At 37.6% G+C, this 23306-nt stretch overlaps 1 protein-coding gene across 1 annotated transcript in view; it reads right to left on the reverse strand.

Annotated features, from left to right (window-relative positions):
• Positions 1 to 4991: 4991 nt before the first annotated feature.
• RBM44 (RNA binding motif protein 44) overlaps positions 4992 to 23306 on the reverse strand; it is a 43444-nt gene continuing 25129 nt past the window's right edge. Inside the window, exons 11-16 of the mRNA XM_032277764.1 lie at positions 23225 to 23304; positions 23049 to 23122; positions 21056 to 21344; positions 16974 to 17119; positions 16693 to 16838; positions 4992 to 5963 (exon numbers count right to left, since the gene is read on the reverse strand). Coding sequence (XP_032133655.1) covers positions 16715 to 16838; positions 16974 to 17119; positions 21056 to 21344; positions 23049 to 23122; positions 23225 to 23304 — 713 coding nt within the window. The 3' untranslated portion in view covers positions 4992 to 5963; positions 16693 to 16714. The remainder of the gene's footprint in view (positions 5964 to 16692; positions 16839 to 16973; positions 17120 to 21055; positions 21345 to 23048; positions 23123 to 23224; positions 23305 to 23306) is intronic.

Below are 23306 nucleotides of genomic sequence, written 5' to 3' on the forward strand. Positions count from 1 at the left end.
CTCATGCTAAGGAATGCACCAGTGCCTTTGGAGGAGGGAAGAATCACCAGCCTAGGGTTGTGGCCACAGCTGTCTCTTGTGAAAGTTGCAGTCACACAGCACTGCTGAGTGACCAACAGTTCCTCAGTAGTCTGTGGCTGAGAGGCTGCTGCCATCTGCTGTAAGCTCAGAGAAGGGGAGACAGCTGACAGGGAGGCCATGCACCAGTTCTAACACAGGCTGGGAGGGCACTCGGGGCCAGCATGCCTACCACCTGCACGGGGCCCCAAGTGTTCTGAGAGTGAGGGTCTGGGTGAGATGGTGGGGGAGGGCACACTTTCTCTTGACTTGATTAGCCCCTCTTCTTGAACCCTAGGAGATACACCCCACTAAGTGGCCTGGTCTCCCCACTTTCTTTGTTTAACAGACATTTGTGTCCCTACATGCAAGGCAGTGTTATATCAACAAGTCCTGCCCTTCAATTGGTGAATTTAGGGGGCAACCTCTAAAACTCTCAATAGCATAAGCGCCACAATACAGGAGCCATAGGGAACAAGGGACACTTGTGTAAGCTGCTGTTCAAGTAAGAAGGCAAAGGACTTTGGACACAATGCAGCCCAGGCAGTCCTGAGGACTGGGGGAGAGAACGCACAAGGGAAGTGCAGGCCAGGCACGGGCCTGGCAGCCAGAGGCCATGCCAGGTAAGAGCAGCACAGCTAGTGGAGAATCGTGGGTGCCAGCGCTGCCCTGGGACAGGTCAGCTGTGCATCCTGCACTAGGTGGTGGCCAGTCACAGTGGGGAGAGGAGCCTGAAACTCTGCAGCCATCACTCGCCTTCCACACCCAGGGCCTCTCTGGCTTGAGCCGCCTTTCCACTTGTAGCCTGTGCTTTGGCTGCGTGTTCTTCTGGTTGGCAACTGCACTCCTCTTTCATCAGGCTCAGCAGGGGTCTTTCTCCCCAACATTTTTTCTTTGAAGCTTGACTGCAAGGAGGCAAGGTCAGAAGCCCTGTTGTTTTCTCAACACCCCCTAAAGGATACATGTTCCTAAGACAAAGCCTATTTGTCAAGTTCACATGCTTTAGAAATTCACAGTTCTCAGGAGAATGCTGAAGTAAGGCACGCACCTAGGGGCATGTTCTCTCCTGATCATTTTCCTGTCTGTACCTTGGGTCTGACTAAGAGATTCCTTAGCAACCACTACGGGATTCCTTTCTTCAACAGTTGTAGTCTGATGTGTCTGTATTTCTAATTATGGTCATAGGTAGCATGGAAAATCATTCATTTCCCAGGGCACCTCTTCTAGAGGGACATTAGGTTAAACAATGGAAGAGGTTAGAAAATGGCCAAATGCTTTACTGCATACACAGTAGGGCTAAAGATATGATCAAAGCCTGGTCAGCACTGCCACAGATTCACTATGAACATAAGACTTCTGCTCTCAGCCAAGATGAAGTAACAGGGATTGGACTTACCTTCCCATCTTAAACTAAAAAACGGGACAAAATGTATGAAACAACAGTTGTCATCACAGTGGACCACAGGAAGTGCAGGGATCCCTGTGAGCAGGGAAACAAATGCTGTGAGTGCTAGAACTGCTCCCTGCCTGGAGTTTCCAGACCACAGACAGAAAGGAAAGTCTGGGGAAGCCAGGCAGTTAACGCAGGCAGGGCGTAGTGCTGGAGAGCAAAGAGCTGCGCAGAGGATGCATCTGAGAGATCACAGAGGGTCCCACTGAGTCTCAGCCCACACATCTAAGGACACCACCAAGGGAAAAGAACCTAAGAGCTCACACCCGGCTGGAAACAGTTCCAGTTCCCACCAACCATAGTGGAAAAACCTTGAAATACACGGAACATCAGAGCATAGTTAGAAGGGTAAGGCCTCTCTGTGGTCAGTAAAGATACAGAGGCTATTCAGGTGCTGCCTAACACAACTTGAAAGCAAAAACAAGAGCAAATGATTTCCAAGTAACTTAAAAACAATATGGGGACAGAGTCGCCCATTCAACTGAAAAAAAGTAAAAATGAAAAAAAAAAGTAAACAACAACAACAACAATAAAAGGACAAAGCATCAGAGAGCCATGAGGCGACTCCAAGTGGCCTAATACGGGATGTAAGTGGAGCCCTGGAGGAAGGTAGGTGGGAAATGTGTGAAGAACTACTATGTGGAACAGTTTCTATGACCCCATGAACCAAGAACATCCCCAAACTCCAAGCACAAGAATCATCAAGAAAAATATATGAAGGCACATCATAATCAAATTGCCTAAAGCCAGTAATAAAGAGAAAACCTTAAAAGCAGCCAGAGGAAAAAAAAAACCATTATGTATAGCAGGGTCCCACAACCCCACAGGGGTGCCAGTCCGTGGTCTGTTAGGAAGCTGGCCTCACAGCAGGTGAGCAGTGGGCAAGCTAGTGAAGCTGAACTCCTCATCCTGTCAGATCAGCAGCAGCCTTAGAATCTCATAGGAGTGTGAACTCTATCGTGAACTCTCAGGCAAAGGATGATCTGAGGGGGAACCGTTTCATCCCTAAACCATCCCCCTTTCACCCTATGGAAAAATTGTCTTCCACAAAACCAGTCCCTGATGCCAAAACACTGGGGACTGCTGATGTACAGAACACAGGTAAGGGTGACAGAAGAGTTCTCATGGGATATAATGCAACCAGAAAACAATGGAACGTTTTTAAGTACTGAAAGGAAAAAAGCATCAAATGTTCTACAGATAGTTTTTCAGTAACTTGCTGACAGGGAGGGGAAGACCCCACTGGTGTCCTCACTAACAGGCCTGCAATTTAAAGGCTGAACTTCAATCATTATCAATAAGGAATCAGTGGTTCTGAAGATAACATGTTTATAAGCAGTAACAACTTAGTTCTGTGAGTTGTTTAAATTGTGCAATTGTTAGATAAACACTAACAAAACCAGAAGTATCTCAGGGAACTCAGCTTCATCAAGTATCAGTTTTTCAAGTACTGCAGGAAGTCACTGTTAAAACCAAAACACTTGCAAGTAGCTGAGAACAGCAGTTACATATTTCCCTATTCACCCAAAGAAACAAAACAAACAAAAAACAGGAAGTGAAAAATAAATTCCATATAAAACTGTCCTCAGCATTACTTGGAGAATGTTCCAACTGCAAAGGAACTAAGTAACAGGGAAAAAAATCCCACCAAATCCCAGTGCACAATTCTCGCTCCTCTGCTGCCCTCAGCCAGCCACATGCTCAGTGTCAGCAAAGGCAGATTCAGAAAACTGTGGCTTAAACAATACACGTTTATTTTACACTTCTGAAGGACAGAAGTCTGACACAGATCCCCTTGACTAAAATCAGGGTTTCAGCAAAGATGCATTCCTCCTGGAGGCTCTAGGGAGCCCATTTCCCACCTTTTCCAGCTTCTGGGGGCTGTCCACTGGCTCTTGGCCCCTTGTTCTGTCTTCAAAGCCAGCAGGAGTGTGTTGAGTTCCCACAATGCCATTTCTCTGGTTCTCTCTTCCGCCTCCTCTACCGCTTTTAAGGACTCATGTAATTAGATTAAGCCCAGCCAGATAATCCAGAATAAGCCCCTAATCTTAAAGTCAGCTAATTAACAACCTTACTTGCATCTGTAACCTTAATTCCCTTTGTCATATACAACATATCACAGGATCCAGATAACAACAGGACATCTTAGAAGATTATTGTTCTGCCCACATGTGAAACATGATATTACTATATGCCGCATATGCATTTGATAATAAGTAACAATGGCCAATACTGAAAAAGCAGTACTTAAAGCCCTTATATACAGATTACTCGTTGAGATCCATTTTTTAAAAGAGAAATTACCTGTTATATTGAGCTTCTGAGTCACACATATTATCTCCTTTGACAAGTATAAAGATTGGCATCAGGCAGAGCCGGTTGGGAATTTTTAGGTCCACTGTTTTTGCTGATCATCTATGGTATTTACAACTTTCCAAATCTCTGATCATCTCCAAACATATTAATAATTATCTAGTTGATATAGCTAAGTGCTCTTTGGTATCCAGTATAACAATGTGAAAGAAAAATGCTTTTGAGCAATAATATGTTAAATTATCTGAATTTTTGCTAGTGAAGATATATGAAAACTTGGACAGTTTGACCAGTCTTTTAAAATTCTACAATAATTTTATTCAATTATCTAATATCAAGTTAGAGATTTTAAAGAATAAGATAAACAAATTTTTCACTTGAGGTTCTAAAAGGTTCATGAAAAATAACTCTAATTTCTAAATTTAAGGAAGCTTCATAACAGCTATCAATTTACAGGTCACAGCTGAAAGCTCTTTAATTTACAAAAGCTGCCTGATCTTTACCATTAGCTTTTGGATAGGACTTTATTTCCAAAAACCTGAAAGTTATAATTTCAAATGGCTGTTTCTATATTTTCCCCAAATCTAAGGCAATAATTTTTATGTATTCTAAAATGGAATTCCACTCCATCATTCCTTTGAGAAACATATGATTAGAGACATGTTCTTATTTCTGCAAGTATGTTGAAAAGAACACCTACTCCACGTTCCTCCTTTATTCAAGGCTAACTCTGAATGTTGCCTTTTAATATAAATAACCATATAAATAACATAGAGGAAAAATCTCCATTTTAGTAAAATTTAATTAGTAATTTAATCAGTAAAATTAGGATTTTACTAATTTGATATATGGCTAAAGCCAATGACTTTCAAGTTACATTAAATATAGTCCTTTTAAATTATGATTATTATTTTTACTTTGTGGAACCCAATTCCTGGTAGACATTTGGAGTAGATCTGGTAATAACTGGAGAGAAATTAACATGTGAAATAAAACCTTATTCTCAAATATATTCAATTCTTTTATAAATCCTATAAAAGAGAAAACATTGTAAATCCAGTAGTTTGATATATTGCCTTATCATCCATGTATATCCCAGGTCAACACTGGTAGGTTAATTTACACTTGGAATATGCCACTGAACCAGAAGAAAGCATTAAACTGACAGTGGTACTACAGATTAGATGCCTTTATTAAATATCAATACATCAAATATAAACATTAAATGGCTAATTTTTAGTCAAGTAACACCAACTAAACAATGAATGCTATAAACATTTTAAACATTTAAACAAAATGCAGACTTAAATGTTAAATAAAAATGTTACTATTAATAAAAATGCAACTTAAATATTATATTACTTTAAAAAAGTAAGCAATTAAAGAACCATCTATTTTATATTGCTATCAGATAAAGCATAAAATTAGCCTTTGAAAATTGTCCTAACAATACAACAGAACTTTCCACAAAATGAATGCAAGCAATATAGGGAACATTTAAATTTAAGTACTTTACCAAAGCACATGTGAGTTTACCCTTCCCAGTGAAAATGGATAACACAGCTGAATAGTTTATACTGAGGTCATAAAAATGCATGGAATGTATCACGACAGCAATTTAATGATCTTGGAAGCCTGAAAACATACACATTCCAAAATGTTGTATAATACCGAATGTATCCATACAGTTTATCTGTTATCCTATATTCCAATGTAAGAGTCTTAAGACAAACTTCAGGTAAATTACATTTTTTAATGTATGGAAATCATTTCACAAACATTGATATAACAAACCTCCTTCTTGGTCAATATATTTTAAAAGTGACTTAATAAAGGTTTTTAAAATGGACAAGATCATTTCTTTCGATCCCAAATATGCACCTTGATGTTCTAAGTAACACAATTGAAATAAAAAATTTAAAAACTTACTAAAATTATATTGTAATTTTAAATATACAGAGAAGAGTTTTAATATTGTATAGACAACTGTTGCTAGATTTTAAAGGCGGGCTATAAAGTAGAATATTTTAACAGCTTAGCCCATTTATAGAGCCTATTTAATTACATCATCTTATTATTACCACTTTTTCCTTGGTACTGTAGAACATTCTCTGAAGGACGAAACACACTTTCCAAGGAAGTTCTAGTCAAGAGAAAGGAGAAATCAGCAATGATTGTTGAGTATCTTTTGTTAACTACATTCCTAGGCACTTGATTGTTTTTAACGGTACTGGAATATCTTTTAACAAATTTCATTTTTCTTACATCATGGATAGTGAGAATTGCAATTAATTTTTGTGTACTGTCTTTGTATCTGGCAATCATTTTAGCTCTAGTATTCCTTTCATATGCCTCTCAGTTTCTTTCATTTTCATAAAGGAAAGTAAGATATTTTCTTTTAAACTTCTATTTTAGTTTCATGAGCATATGTTCAGGTTCGTTATATAAATTGTGTGTTGCGCAGTTTAGTGTTTAGATTATTTCATTACCCAGGTAACAGGCATGGCACTACATAGGTAGTTTTTGATCCTCCCCCTCCTCCTACCATCCACCCTTAAGTAGGCTCCAGTGTCTGCTGTTCTCTTCTTTGTCCGTGTGTACTCAATATTCAGCTCCTACTTATAAGTGAGAACATGTGGCATTTGTTTTTCTGTTCCTGTGTTAGTTTGCTTAGGATAGTGGCCTCCAGCTCCATCCATACTGCTGCAAAGCACATCATCTCGTTCTTTTTTATGGCTGCATAGTACGCCATGGTGTATATGTACACTTTTCTTTATCTAGTCTACCACTGATGGGTTATTTAGGTTGATTTAATGTCTCTGCTATTGTGAATAGTGCTGTGATAAACATACACGTGCATGTGTCTTTATGGTACAATGATGTACATTCCTTTGGGCATATACTCAAGAATGGGATTGCTGGCCTGAATGGCATTTCTATTTTAAATTCTTTGAGAAATGATTGAATTGCTTTCCACAATGGCTGAACTAATTTATCTTCCCACCAACAGTGTGTAGGCATTCCCTTTGCTCTACAACCTTGTCAGCATCTTATTATTATTTTTTTAATTAAAAAAAATTTTTTTTAAAGATGGGGTTTCACCATGTTGGTCAGGCTGGTCTTGAACTCCTGACCTCAGGTGATCCACCTGCCTCGGCCTCCCAGAGTGTTGGGATTACAGGCGTGAGCCATCGCAGCAACTGTTATTTTTTTAACTTTATTTAGTAATAGCCATTCTGACTGGCGTAATATGGTATCTTGTGGTTTTGACTTGCCTTTCTCCAATGATGAGTGATACTGAGCATTTTTTCATATGCTTGTTGGCCAAGTGAATGTATTCTTTTACGAAGTGTCTGTTCATGTCCTTCACTCACTTTTTTAATGGTTTCTTTTCCTTGTTAATTTAAGTTCCTCATAGATTCTGGATATTAGACCTTTGTCAGATACACAGTTTGCAAATATTTTCTCATAATCTGTGGGTTGTTTAGTCTGTTGATAGTTTATTTTGCTGTGCATAAACTCTTTAGTTTAATTAGGTCCCATTTGTCAATTTTTGTTTTTGTTGCAATTGCTTTTGGGATCTTCATCATGAAATCTTTGCCAGGACCTATTGTCCAGAATGGTAATTCTTAGGTTTTCTTCAAGGGTTGTTGTAAGTTTTAGGTTGTACACTTAAGTCTTTAATCCATGTTGAGTTGATTTTTGTTTATGGTGTAAGGAAGGGGTCTAGTTTCAGTCTTCTGCATATGGCTAGCCAGTTATCCCAGTACAATTTACTGAACATGGAGTCCTTTCTCCATTGCTTGTTTTTGTTGACTTTTTGAAGATCAGACTGTTACAATTGTGCATTATTTTCTGAGTTTTCTATTCTGTTCCATTCATCTATATGCCTGTTTGGTTTTTTTTTTGAGACAGAGTCTCACTCTGTTGCCCAGGCTGAAGTGCAGTGGCATGTTCTTGGCTTACTGCAGCCTCTACCTCCTGGTTTCAAGCAATTCTCGTGCCTAGCCTCCCTAGTAGCTAGGATTACAGGCACATACGACCAGGCCCAACTAATTTTTGTATTTTTAGTAGAGACGGGCTTTTACCATGTTGGCCAGGCTGGTCTCCAACTCCTGACCTCAAGTGATCCATCCGCCTCAGCCTCCCAAAGTGCTGGGATTACAGGCATGAGCCACCATGTCCAGCTATGTGCCTGTTTTTGTACCAGTACAATGCTATTTTGGTTACTGTAGCCTTGTGGTATAGTTTTGAGTTGGATAATATGATGCTTCCAGCTTTGTTCTTTTTGATTAGGCTTGCCTTGGCTATTTGGGGTCCTTTTTGGTTCTATGATTTTTAGAATAGTTTTTACTAATTCTGTGAAGAATGTCATTGGTAGTTTGACAGGAATAGCATTGAATCTGTAACAACTTCTCTGGGCAGTGTGGCCATTTTAACAACACTGATTCTTCCAATCCATGAGCAGGGAATGTTTTTCTATTTGTTTTTGTCATCTCTGATTTCTTTCAGCAGTGTTTTGTAATTCTTGTTGTAGAGATCTTTCATTTCCTTGGTTAGCTATATTCCTAGGAATTTTATTTTTGTGTGTGGCTATTGTGAATAGAATTGTATTATTGATTTGTCACTCAGCTTGGATGTTGGTGTACAAAAATGCAACTGATCTTTGTCCATTGATTTTCTATCTGAAAATTTTGCTGAAGTTGTTTATTAGATCTATTAGGATTTTCTAGGTATAGAATCAGTCTGCAAACAGAGACAGTTTGACTTCCTTTCTTCCTATTTGGATGCCTTTTATTTCTTTCTCTTGCCTGAATGTTATGGCTAGGACTTCTAATATTAGGCTGAATAAGAGTGGTGAGAGTGGGCATCCTTGTCTTGTTCCAGTTCTCAAGGGGAATGGTTTGAGCTTTTGCCCATTCAGTATGATATTGGCTGTGGGTTTGCATTGGCAAAAATTTTTTGGCTAAGTCCCCAAAAGCAGTTGCAGGAAAAGAAAAGACAAGTGGTACTCAATTAACTAAAGAACTTATAAACAGAAAAAGAAACTATCAATAGAATAAATAGAAAACCTACAGAATGGGAAAAGATATTTGCAAACTATACACCTGATAAAGACCTAATATCTAGAATCTACAGGTAACTTGTTTTTAACAAGTAACACGAACTAATAATAACCATGGGTGAAGTGGTATCTCTGTGGTTTTGATTATGTTTCCCTAATCATTTGTGATGCTGAATATATTTCATGTGTTTATTGGCTATTTCTATCTATTCTTTGGAGAAATGCCTATTTAAACCCTTTGCCCATTTTTAAAAATTGGGTTGGGTTTTTGTTGTTGAGTTGTAGGAATTCTTTATATATTCTAGGTATTTTTTCTTACCTTTTTTTTTTTTTTTTTTTTTTGAGATAGAGTCTTGTTCTGTCACCCAGGCTGGAGTGCAGGGGTGCAATCTCAGCTCACTGCAACTTCTGCCTCCCAGGCTCAAGCCATCCCTCCACTTCAGCCTCCTGAGTATCCAGGACTACAGGTATGGGCCACCATGCTTGGCTAATTTTTGTATTTTTTGTCGAGATGGGGTTTCACCATGTTGCCCAGGCTGACTTTAAATTCCTGGCCTCAAGCGATTTGCCTGCCTCAGCCTCCCAAAGTTCTGGGATTACTGGTATGAGTGACCCCGCCCAGCCTATTCTGCATATTAACCCCTTATCAGATGTATGATTTATAAATATCTTCTCATTCTATGGGCTGCCTTTTCACTCTTTTGATAGAGTCCTTTGATGTTCAAGTTTTTTATTTTAATGAAGTCTATTTTTTTTAATCACGTCCAGCCAAAATCAGACATAAAAAAAACTTTTGCATTTTATTTAATATAGCTACCATGTGAACTTTTTTTTTTTTTTTTTTAGGAAAGAGAGAGAGAAAGAAAAAGAATAAAAAAAAAAGAAAAAGAAAAAAAAAGAATAAAGGAAAGGAAGAAAGAGGAAGAGGAAGAGGGAGAGAGAACAGGGGTGTTGCTTTATTGCCCGGGCTAGAATGCAGTCTAAAAATGGATATACCTGTAATTGTGTTTAATAATAGAGACATAAAAAAAATAAAAAAAATAAAAAATGAGGGAAGAAAATAATTAACAAGCAGCCAACCAATATTTCATTTAAACCTGTAAATACGTGTGATGTAGTGCTGATAAGAGTGTATATTTTGTGTATTTGAAGTGGAGAGTTCTATGAATGTTAATTAAGTCTACTTGTTCCAGATCTGAGTTCAAGTCCTGAATATCGATGTTAACTTTCTGTCTCATTGATCTGTAAGTCTCCCACTATTATCGTGTGGGAGTCCAAGTCTCTTTATAAGTCTTATATATCTGGGTATTCCTGTATTGGGTGCATATATATTTAGGATCTTTAGCTCTTCTTGTTACACTGATCCTTTTATCTTTATGTAATATCCTTCTTTGCTCCTTTTGATCTTTGTTGCTTTGAAGTCCATTTTATCAGCAAAAATTGCAACTCCTGCTTTCTATTTATTTATTTTTGCCCTCCATTTGGTTGGTAAATTTTTCTCCATCCCTTTGTTTTGAGTCTTTGTGTATCCTTGCATGTGAGATGGATCTGGATGTAGCATACCAATGGGTCTTGGCTTTTTTTGCCTGTCTGTGTCTTTGGATTGGGGAATTTAGTCGATTTAAATTTAGAATTAATAACAATATATGTGAGTTCGATACTGTCATTTAATGTTAGCTGGCTGTTTTGCCCATTAGTTGATGCAATTTCTTAATTATATTGATGTTCTTTATTTTTTGGTATTTTTTAGAAAGGCTGATACTGGTTGTTCCTTTCTATGTGTAGTGGTTCTTTCAGAAGCTCTCGTAAAGCAGGCCTGGTGGTGATGAAATCTCTGAGTGCTTGCTTGTTCACAAAAGATTTTATTTTTCCTTCGCGTATGAAGCTTAGTTTGGCTGGATGTAAAATTCTGGGTTGAAAGTTCTTTTCTTTAAGGATGTTGAATATTGGCCCCCACTCTCTTCTGGCTTGTAGGGTTTCTGCTGAGAGATCTGCTGTGAGTCTGATGGGCTTCCCTTTATGGGTAACCTGCCCTTTCTCTCTGGCTGCCCTCAGTATTTTCTCTTTCATTTCAACCCTGGTGAATCTGGTGATTATGTGCCTTGAGGTTGGTCTTCTTGAGGAATATCTTTGTAGTGTTCTCTGTATTACCTGGAGTTGAATATTGTCCTGTCTTGCTAGGTTGGGACAGTTTTCCTGAATAATATCCTGAAGTGTATTTTCCAGCTTGGATTGATTCTCTTCGTCACATTCAGGTACACCTATCAAACATAGATTAGGTCTTTTCACATAGTCCCATATTTCTTGGAGACTTTGCTCGTTCTTTTTTATCCTTTTTTCTCTAATCTTGTCTTTTTGTTTTATTTCATGAAGTTGGTCTTCGACCTCTGATATCTTTTCTTCTGCTTGATCAATTCGGCTGTTAAAACTTGTGCATAGTTCGCGAAGTTCTCGTGTTGTATTTTTCAGCTCCATTAATTCACTTATATTCCTCTCTAAATTGTGTTATTGTTAACATTTCGTCAAACCTTTTTTCAAAGTTCTTAGTTTCTTTGCATTGGGTTAGAACAAGTTCTTTTAATTCCCAGAAGTTTCTTATCATCCACTTTTTAAAGCCTGCTTCTGCTAATGGAACACAGTCTTTCTCCATCAGGCCTTGTTCTGTTGCTGATGAGGAACTGTGATCCCCTGTAGAGGGAGAGGCGTTCTGATTTTGGGTATTCTCAGCCTTTTTAGGCTGGTTTCTTCCCTTCGTTATAAATTTATCCATCCGTGGTCTTTATAATTACCGTCTTTATAGTTGGGTTTCTGAATGGACGTCCAACTTGTTGATTCCCAGCGGTAGAATCTGAGCAACCCACTGTGCTGGCCAAAACAGCGGCTTTAAGGTTGATGGTGCTTTTCTGACTCTGCACCAAGAACCGCCACTCCAAGGCAGCGGCAAAACCACCTCATTGGCCTCAAGAGTCGCGCTGGCGACACGTGGGGCTCCTCCGCTGGGAATCTCCTGGTGCGTGAGCAACAAAAATTGATCTGAAAGTGTGGCGTCCTCTTGTTCTCTGCTCTTTCAGTGGGAGCTACAATCCCAAGCTGCTAGTGATCAGCCATCTTGGATCTCTCTCTAATATATTTATGTTTTCTTTTGTTGTCCGTGCTTTTGTTGTCGTATCCGAATCAGTGCCAAATCCAATGCTGCGAAGGTTTTTCACTGTTTTCTTCTAAAAGTTTTGTAATTTTAACTCTTACGTTTCAGTTGTTGATTCATGTTGAGTTGATTTTTGGATATGGTGTAAGGTAAAGGTCCAACTTCACTTTCTTTGTGCTTTTAAAAATTGTTCTTTTAGTAGTTGCTCCCAAATTTACAACATAGCTTCTTTGTTCTTACATCAGCTGGCACATGTGTAGAAAGAGAGTTAATGTAGCAGGCCTGAGGCTGCCATCTTTAGAAAGACCTGCTACCAAGGTTGGCCTCTGGCTGGTATCTAGAAACTTGGATTGGGGGCTGGGGTAGTTCCCACCATTTCCAGAAGTGATGAGTGCCTCACTATACTAAAACCGCTGTACAAACAATGTGGTTTATGCTGAATCATAGCTCCCTGAGAGCCTGGGACTATAGTATGTACTAAGCAGAGGGCAACTACATGACCAATTCCCAATAAAATCCTTGGGCACTGAGTCTTTAGTAAGCTTCCCCAGTAGACAACATTTGATAGTGTCACAATTCATTACCGGAGTAATTAAGCACATCCTGTGTGATTCCACTGGAAGAGGACTCTTGGAAGCCCGTTTCCTCCAGACTTCACCTTATGTACCTTTTCCCTTTGCTGATTTTGCTTTGTATTTTGTTATTGTAATAAATCATAGCCATGAATACATCTATATACTGAGTTATGTGAGTCCTCCTAGCATATAATAAAGCTTGGGGTGGTCTTGAGTACCTCAACATAGAACATCTTACCCTCTTGCCAAACTGCAAGGTGTTTAGAATAGGAAGAATACTTAATCCCCTCTCAACTTATATATTAGTGTTATCATGTATTTTAATTATATTAGAACCTATAAAACACCATTATTTTTGTTTTATACAGTCAGTATTGATTGAGACATACCACATATTTATTATTCTTGATCTTCCTTTCTCCTATACCTCTGACCTTTTATTTAAGATCACTTTTTTTCCCCAGAGAACACTATGGTATTTTCTTTCGAATAGGGCTTCTTCTAAAGTAACAAATTATCTTAGCTTTTTTCAGTTGCATGATAATTAGTGATTTTACATTTATTTTTGAAGTTCTTTTCCTAGCCTAGAGCTTTGGGCTTGGAGAATTATCTGGTGACTTCTGTTGAGAGTCAGCTAGGAATCTGCACTCTTAAACTTTCTCCCTCCAGCTGCTTTATAGTTCTTTTTGGCTTTGATTTTTCAAGCAGTTTTTCTCTGATGTATTCACATCATGCTGAAGGCTGGAGTGGCTGTGGCAACTAAGACAACAATGAAGTTTGCGGCGTCAAATGACTCTTTCAATCACAAAAGATTTCTCTGTAACTGGAGATTCGGTATGATAGCATTTTACTCAGAGTAGGGGTTCAAAATTGGAGTCAATTTCCTCAAACTTTTTTTTTAAACTACCTATTGGGTATTCTATCCCCTCAAACTTTGCCACTGCTTTATCACCTAAGTTTATGTATTATTCCAAATCCTTTGTTATTTCAACAATGTTCACAGTGTGTTCACTAGTAGTAGACTGTATCGCAAGAAAGCATTTTCTGGGCAGGGCACAGTGGCTCACACCTGTAATCCCAGCACTTTGGGAAGCTGAGGTGGGACAACTGCTTGAGGCCAGAAGTTTGAAACCAACCTGGGCAAAAGAACAAGATCTCAGCTCTACAAAAATAAACAAATAATAAAAAAAAGAAAGTATTTTCTTTGCTCATCCACAATAAGGAACTTGTCATCCATTCAAATTTGATCACGAGATTGTAGCAATTCAGTCCCATCATCAGGCTCCACTTCTAATTGTCTTGTTATGTCTACCACATCTGCAGTTACTTCCTCCACTGAAGTCTTGAACCCCTTAAAGTCATCTATGGGTTGGATTCAACTTCTTCCAAATTCTTGTGAATGTTGATATTTTTACCTCCTCCCATAAAAATAAATATTCTTAATGGCATCTAGAATGATGACTCCTTTTCAGATAGTTTTCAATTTACTTTGCCCAGATCGATCAGCGAATCAGCTATGACAGCTATAACCTTATGAAATATATTTTAAAATATTTAAGACTTGAGTCAAAATTACTCCTTGATCCATGGGCTGCAGAATGGATGTTGTGTTAGCAGGCATGAAAACAACCCATTAATTTCCTTGTACATCTCCATCAGAGTTCTTGGTAACAAAATGCATTGTCAAGGAACAATAATATTTTGAAAGAAATCTTTTTTTTTTTTCTGAGTAGTAGGTCTCAATGGTGAGCTTGAAAGGTTCAGTAAACCAGCCTGGATAACATGGTTAAACCCCATCTCTTAAAAAAAAAAAATTAGCCTGGCATGGTGGTATGTGCTTGTGTCTGTAATCCCAACTACTGAGGGAGGCTGAATCAGGAGTATTACTTGATCCCAGGGATTCAGTAAACCCTGCTATAGGCTGGGCGAAGTGGCTCATGCCTGTAATCCCTAGCACTTTGGGAGGCCGAAGTGGGAGAATTGCCTAAGGCCAGGAATATGGGTAAGAGAGGTGAGCCTGGGTAACATAGGAGAGACCCTGTCTCTACAAAAGGTTGAAATTAAAAAAAAAGTAGCAGGGCATGGTGGTGTGCACCTACTGTAGTTCTAGCACTTAGGAGACTGAGGCAGGAGGATCCTTTGAGTCCAGGAGTTTGAGGTTGCAGTGAGCTATGATTGTGTCACTGTACTCCAGCCTGGGTGATAGCAATACACTGCCCTTAAAAAAAGAACAAAACCCAAAAACCTCCATGCTATAAACAGATGTATTGTCATCCAGGCTTTGTTGTTCCATTCATAAAGTGAAGGCAGAATAGATTTAGTGTAGTTCCTAAGGGCCCTTGGATTTTCAGAATGGTAAATGAGCATCAGTTTCAACTTAGAAGTAAACAGCTGCATTAGCCCCTACAAGAGAACCTGCCTGTCCTTTGAAGCTAGGAATTGACTTTTCCTCTCTAGCTGTGAAAGTCCCAGAAGGCATCTTCTTTCAGCAGATGGCTGTTTCTTCTACACTGAAAATTTGCTGTTGAGTGTGGCTACTGTCATCAATTATCTAACCTAGATCTTCTGGGCATCTTGCTACAGCTTCTATATCAGCATTTGCTGCTTCACAATGTACTTTTGTTAGGAAGACGGCTTCTTAGAATGATACACTGGACTTTGGGGACTGTGGGAAAGGGTGGGAGTGGGGTGAAGGATAAAAGACTATACATTGGGTATAGCGTACATTGCTCGGGGCTTGGGTGATGCGTGCACTAAAATCTCAGGAACAAAAACAAAAAGATGGCTTCTTTCTTTAAACCTCGTGAACTAATCTAACCCTCTGTTAGCTTCACACTTTTCTTCCTCAGCTTCTTCCCCTCTCTCATCACCTTCAAATAACGGAAAAGAGGTCCTTGCTCTGAATTAGGCTTTGGCTTAAGGCAATGTTGTGGCTGCTATGATCTTCTATATAGACCACTAAAATTTTCACCATATTAACAATAAGGTTGTTCCATTTTGTTATCGTTCTTGTGTTCTTTGGAGTAGCATTTGTAATACTTTTCCTTGTCGGCTTCACAGCAACGAACAACTTAGCTAACTGGTATAAAAGGCCTAGTTTTCAGCCTGTCTTGGCTTTTGAGATGCCTTCCTCACTAAGCTTAATCATTTCTAGCTTTCCATTTAAAATGAGAGACATGTGAGTCTGCCTTTCACTGGAACACTTACAGGCCACTGTAGGGTTATCAGCTGGTCTAATTTCAATACTGTGTCTCAAGGAATAGGGAGGACCAAAGAGAAGGAAAGAGATGGGGAAACAGCCAGTCAATGGAGTGGTCAGAACATACACATTTATAAAATCCACTGTTTTATATGGGTGCAGTTGAAAGTGCCCGAAAATAATTATAATAGTAACAAAGATCACTGATCACAATAACCATAAGAGGCATCACAAAAAAATTTGAAATGTGTGAATGACCAAAATGTGACACAGGCACAAAGTGAGTACAGGTTGTTGGAAAAATGGCACTGATAGACTTGCTTGATGCAGGGTTGCCACATACCTTCAATATGTAAAAAATGTAATATCTGTGACTACTGAGGGGAGATATGACAAGACAATGCAGCTTCCATCCTGCTCTCTCTGGCTTAGGGGAAGCCAGCTGCCACGGTATCAAGACATTTGAAGAGCCTCATGGAAGGGCCTCTGTGGTGAGGAACTGAAGCCTCCTGCCAACAGACATGTGAATGAGCCCCCTGAGAAGCAGATCCTCTGATCTCAGTCAAGCCTCGGGATGACTACAGTCCAGGCCAACATCTTGACTGCAACATGAAAAACCCTGAGCTAAAGCCACCTGGCTAAGTCACTCCTGAATCCTGATCTGCAAACTGTGAGTTTCTGAGTGTTGTTTAAGCCAGTCAATTTTAGGGTAATTAGTTTTGCATTAATAGTTAAGTAATTCCAGTATGTTTGTTTTTAGGTTTCATATTATTATTTTGTGATTATATTATTTTAAATTTAATATGCTTTTTATGTAAAAAGAAAATGAAATCAATAGCTTATAAATTTTAAGTAATATTCAAATATGAAAGAATATGATTACTTTACCTCTTTATTGTTTTCTAAATTCCTAACTGGGAGCAGAGTTTTTCAGAACAGATGAAGTCATTTCCACAATAGTATTAATAGTTAAGCCATTCAGAAAACCTTTATGTCTTATTCTCACTTCCTGAAGCGCATTTATAATACGGTCTCTATGCAAAAGGAAAACATACATGAATATTTGTCTTTTCCAAAGGAACACATTCTGATTATGTCTAAGTTATTAAATTAAACTATATTTTTACATAAAAGTTTTAAACTAGTTAAAATATAATTCTGGTTATTACCTGCTGACTTCTGGATGCAATTCAGCCAATCTCTTCACAATCTTGGTAAAGCTACGAAGGTTCAATGTATTTGGAGGTATGAACTGAACAGGTGTATCAGGCAATAATTTAGCAGATTCAATTTGCTTACAATTCTTCTTGACACCCTAAATAAGCATTTTAGAAGTTTTCTTAAAATCAGTAAGAACCATTGTATAAATAAAGACAATACAGCTTATTCAATGATAATATATTTGAAAATTAAAATAAAATAAAAATTTCTTAAAAATTTACTCTAACTTAGGATTATTTGTACCAATTGCATTTACTTGAGCTGTGTTTCAGGGCCAAGTATTAAAAAACATACCCAACATTTTTTCTTACTAATAAAGTATATGAGGCTATGCCTAAATAAGCCTTTCTCAACCAGATTCCTCATCTGAACCACAGAACACAGAGAATGATGTAACTACTTTCTCAATTCTCCCAAAGATAGGACATAACTAGTTCCATTTTAGATGCATAGGAGAGAGATTCATTCATTAAATAAACATTTTAGGCTTAGGGCATTAAGGCTTAATTCTCTTAACCAACCTGACTAAGAAAGGTTACGCAGTAATTAGAAATATTTTACATCATATTTACTATATACCATATGTAATGAATACAAACTGTATGCCCAGAAATGCACCATATGCTGTGGGGGAAAAACTAGTGATAGAAAACAGAGCCCTCTTCATTTTTGAAGAGACAAAATTAAAATGACCAATTAGTTACTGTTAGCAATGCAAGTAGGCTATAAATTGTAGAAAACCACTGTAAATCCCATAAAAGTTCAACAAAGAAAGGACTCAGCTTTGAAGCCTCGATAAAAAGTCAGGGCAAGACACATAATATTTAGACCTTTCACATCAGAATATTGTATCTCTCACTTGCTTGCTTATTGCCTTATCTTCCCCACTAGATTTAAGCTCCTTAGGAGCACAGACTTTTGTCTGTTTCGTTCATTGTTGCTTTCCCAGTGCCTAGAATAGTGTACACACTTGGTATGTAATAACTGTTTATTTAGTAAATAAAAATTTGGGATACAATAGTTTAAGTGACAGGTGAAACCACAGAAAGAATGTGCTCTCCAAGAAAAAGCCAAATTATTGGTAAGTAATAACAACAGCTAATATTTTCTGGGTACATCTTCCATGGTAGGCGCTGTTCTAAAAATTTTTTATATTAAGCTCATTTAAGCTTTTCAACATTTGTGAGGTAAGGGCTCTTATCTCCATTTTAAAATAAGAAAGCTCAGAAACAGAAAGGTTAGGTTAATTTCTCAGAATCACACGATGAGTAGGTGCCACAGCCAGGTTGTAAATCTAAGAATTTTTCTTAATCACCATGATTCTGCCTCTCATTGTAGGCAATCAATATTTTCTAAATGAATGAAAATAAATAAATGTTGAGAATCAAAAAAAGAACAAGATAACAAGAAATTGCCAGAAGGAAAAGAGAACTTAAGAGTATAGTTTAACTAAGATGGTTACAGGAGTTTCCCTATCCATATAGTCTTACCAATAGCCTGTAGGGCCCTTTTTATAACGTCCCTCTCCCAACCCCATGGACCAGTGCCACAGCTGACAGGACCAAGAGTGTTGCTGCCTGAGCTAGTGAACATCAAAACCACAGCCTGGATCAATTCAATGTCCTGTCTAAAGCATGTGTAATTAGCAGGGTGTGGTAGCTCACACCTGTAATCCCAGCACTTTAGGAAGTCAAGGTAGAAGGATCACTTGAGGACAGGAGTTTGAGAACAGCCTGGGTAACATAGCACAGCCTGGTCTCTACAGAAAAAAAATATAAAAATTAGCTGGGCATGATGGCACACCTGCAGTCCCAGCTACTTTGGAGGCTGAGGTGGGAGGATCGCTTGAGCCCCAAGAGTTCGAGACAAAAATTAAACTCATTTATTCAACAAGTATTTATTCTTTCATCCAGTTATTAAAAGGGATTTGTGCTGATCTGTAGGTTCAAAATAATCCCAGTAAAAATCCAATTAGGATTTTGTTTTCTGTAGACGAAAATTATAAAAATAGGTGAATTGGCCGGGCGTGGTGGCTCACGCCTGTAATCCCAGCACTTTGGGAGGCCCAGGCGGGTGGATCACGAGGTCAAGAGATCGAGACCATCCTGGTCAACATGGTGAAACCCCGTCTCTACTAAAAATACAAAAATTAGCTGGGCATGGTGGCGCGTGCCTGTAATCCCAGCTACTCAGGAGGCTGAGGCTGGAGAATTGCCTGGACCCAGGAGGCGGAGGCTGCGGTGAGCCGAGATCGCGCCATTGCACTCCAGCCTGCGGAACAAGAGCAAAACTCCATCTCAAAAAAAATAAAATAAAAAAATAAATAAAAATAGGTGAATTATAAAAATATCCAGTAAGGCAAAGAAACTAAATAGTCATAATAATTCTGAAAAAGAATAAACTTAGAAGACTCATTCCACCTGATCTCAAAACTTCCTATGAAGCTACAGTAATGAAGACAGTGTACCAAGGGTGGAAAGAGACAATCGGTTCAATGAAACAGTTCTAATCTAGAAATAGACTCACATAAACATGATCAACTGATTTTTTTTACCAAGGTGCAAAGGCAATTCAACAGAAATAAGATCATCTTTTCAACAAATGATGCTGGAATTATACTATATTCAAAACAGAAACAAATGCAAATAAACTACCTCAACAAATACCTGAAACAATATATAAAAATTAACTCAAATTCTCTGTGATCTTAGATTATGCTAAGATTTTTTAGCTACAACACTAAAAGCATACATTATAAAAGAAAAAATAAATTATACTTCATAAACGCTAAAAATCCCTGTTCTGAGAAAGACACTTTTAAGAGAATGAAAGGACAAGGCACGAAGTGAGAAAAATTATCTGCAAATCACCTATCTGTCTGGTAAAGGACTTATAATCAGAATATAAAAAAATTAAAAATAATAAGCTGCTGAATAAAAATGGACACAACATGAACAGGAAAAAAATGGTAATATACACAACAACTTGGATCAATCTCAAATGCATTAAGTGAAAAAAGCCAGGCTAATAGGGATACACAGTATATTTCATTTATATAACATTCTGAAAAAGGTAGTTTTAAGATTAGGAAACAGATCAGAGCACAAGACAATTGTTTGGAATGATGGAACTGTTCTGAATCTTGCTTATAAGGTGGTGGCGACTTGCCTATATGAATTTGTCTAAAATTACAGACACCAATAAGTATTGAATTTTACTGTCTGTAAACTTTTAAAAAAATAAATGTGTAATGCCTATGGGATTCCAGGCAATTTGCTGAGCAGTGGAGAGAAGAGTGAACAAGGCAAACTATACTACTTTTCACAGGGTGTTTACCTCAAGAAGATAGACATGAGAATATATGAAAGTAAAATGACTACATTTTATGGTTTTAACAATTATGAGATAAGGTTAGCTGTGAAAGAAAAATAATGAAGAAATTATAATTACTTGTAGTAATAAAAAGACTGTAAAGGATTGGCAGAGGGCCTAGTTAAAATGAGATATTTGTTAGCTCGGTCTACAAAGACCTAGATTTCCCTCCAGGAACAACTGGAGTTGTACAAAAGCAGGTTAGGGTGGATTCAAGGTTAAAAACAGTTCAGATTGGCCAGGCGCGGTGGCTCACGCCTGTAATTCCCGCACTTTGGGAGGCTGTGGTGGGAAGATCATGAGGTCAGGAGATTGAGACCAGCCTGGTCAACATGATGAAACCTTGTCTCTATTAAAAATACAAAAATTAGCTGGGTGTGGTGGCTGGCACCTTCAATCCCAGCTATTCAGGATGTTGAGGGAGGAGAATTGTTTGAACCCAGAAGGCGGAGGTTGCAGTGAGCCGAGATTACGCCATTGCACTCCAGCCTGGGCAACAAGAGTGTAACTCTGTTTCAAAAACAAAAACCCCACAATTCAGATTAACGCTGTCATTCACATTTCAAGACTGCATATTGAAGTTATATATTCTACAAAGCTATTTACAGCAATATGACATGTACAAAGACCATTTTAGGGATCTATCAAAAACACTAACCTCCTGGTTGGAAAGGAAACACTCGCTGTCTTGCTCAGATCCCAGCTGCCGTGGCCTAGTTCTGGGCAATCTAGAAATGGAGAAGGCTGAGTGGATTTCTTTGTTGGTGCTTTTCTCCAAATTATTTGAATTAATTCTATTCCCATTTTTGGAGGAAAGTGGTGACGTATATTCTCCAGGAGTTTTAACAGGCCGCACATTTACTGATTTTCCATTTATTTCTATCCCATTCATTTCTTTCACAGCCATCTTTGCATCACTGTGTTTTGTAAAAGCAAGAGATGCATATCTAAAACATAAAAGCAGAAAACCAAAAGGTTGTTAATGACTTCAAATTATGTCAAACTTAATTTTGTAACTATTGATGCAAATACGTTTTTCACAAGAATAACTGCTTTTAAAAATTAAAAGGTTGCTGTACTTACCTTGGGATTAGGAAGCATATTTATTTACGATAACTAAATAAAAACCAAGTTAAAGATGAGAAATAAAAGAAAAACATTTCTTATACATTATCTCCTATTTTATATTAAAATCTACTGTAAAACATTTGCAAAGCTAATGTATGATAGAGTTGCATGGATTAGTGGTCTGGGGACAACTGGTTATCTGTAACTAAAAAACTTAAAATTAATCCCTACATATAAACATAAACTTCAGATAACTTAAAGGCTTAAATGTGAAAGGCAAAATTTTAAATATTTAGCATAATATATAAAAGTATATCTTTATGACCCTGTAGTGGGGAAATATAGACAAAAAAAGAGTTGGAAAATCTCATCAGAATTTTAACTATATATACAAGAAAGCTGGGCAACAGCTATTTTTACAAAAGCAGCAGCTCTAGACCATGTCAATGGAAGGATATATACCAAATCCTGGGAAGAGTAGCTGTTTTCAAATCATGGGACTCTGGATAAATTTTTATGAATTCCTTGTATTTCTGCATTTAACTGTATTTTCTAAATTTCTATACAGAATGCATAATAGTTCCAGTAAGAAAAAAATTTTAAAAAAGTATTCAGCAAGATATGAAAAGAATCTTTCATATCAAGTAATACTCCTAGGGTTACAATACTACTTTAATATAATGAAATGTATTAACATCATGTCAACAGGTCAAATAATTACAGCTAAACAATTATCTTACAATTATATGACTTGACTTAAGACACATATTTTTAATAAATTGCAACCCCAACTATAAATAGGATCCTTTCTTAATTGATAAAATTTTTTATATCTGAAATAAATAGCTATCACTTTTAGTAATAAACAGCAAAAAAATGTCCATTAAGCTATCACCATTGTTATTTAATACTTTTGAATGATCTGGGAATGTCACAAAACAGAAAGTGGCAACATATACATGCTCAAAGTGACTATATGTAGATGAGGTAGCTGGCTACCTGAAATATATAAAAAGTTTCAACTAAAAAGTACTTGAAATCAGAAATAGTAAAATGAAATCCAGTTTTCTGAGCACCTACCATGTGCCAGGCTCTATTCCTAGTGGTTCACATATTTTACTTGCAATAGTTTCACAGCAATGCTATCAAGGTAGTATTATTATGTTCACTTTATAGACGAAGAGGCTGAGGTACGGAAAGGTTAAGCAACTTGCCCAAATTTATTAACCAAGTTGTTGACAGACCTGGAATTGAACCAATGCTATGTATTTACGGAAGCTGTTGTTTTACCTAATGTGCTCTACTTCCCTACAAAATGGCATGTAGCGAGATAAAGTATACAAAAATCAATAACTCTCCTGTATACCATTAACAAGTCATAAAGTATATTGAAAGAAGATCTAGTTAAGAACAGCATCAATTCAAGATTGCAGCTTTTTGTCCATGTATACCCTTTCTTAACCTGTGCAACCCTGTGAGAATAGCCCTTGACTTTATCACCACTGTGGCTGGTATCTGGTATAGAACCTCTGTCAAACAGCAGACACATAGTAATGCACATTGATTAAAATTGGGAAACACACCTGTAATTAGTAGAAGAATCACAGATAAAAATTTCGGAAACTTGGTATTTTTGGAAATGAGACCTTAAATCAGCCTAAAATAAGAGAAATAAAAGTTTGTGAAAGATAGAAAAAACAGCAAAATATGAACAATTAATAAATTTGAAAATGAAGCTAAAAAAAAAATCCTGGCATACCTCAGATACTGAAGGACAGAGGCCACCAACATGTATCAAATAACCTTTATCTCTTCGTGAGGGTTCAACATTCTTCATTTCT

Source organism: Sapajus apella, unplaced genomic scaffold (genome assembly GCF_009761245.1).
Source record: "Sapajus apella isolate SASKATOON/1434 unplaced genomic scaffold, GSC_monkey_1.0 scaffold10, whole genome shotgun sequence".
Lineage (NCBI taxonomy): Eukaryota > Metazoa > Chordata > Mammalia > Primates > Cebidae > Sapajus > Sapajus apella.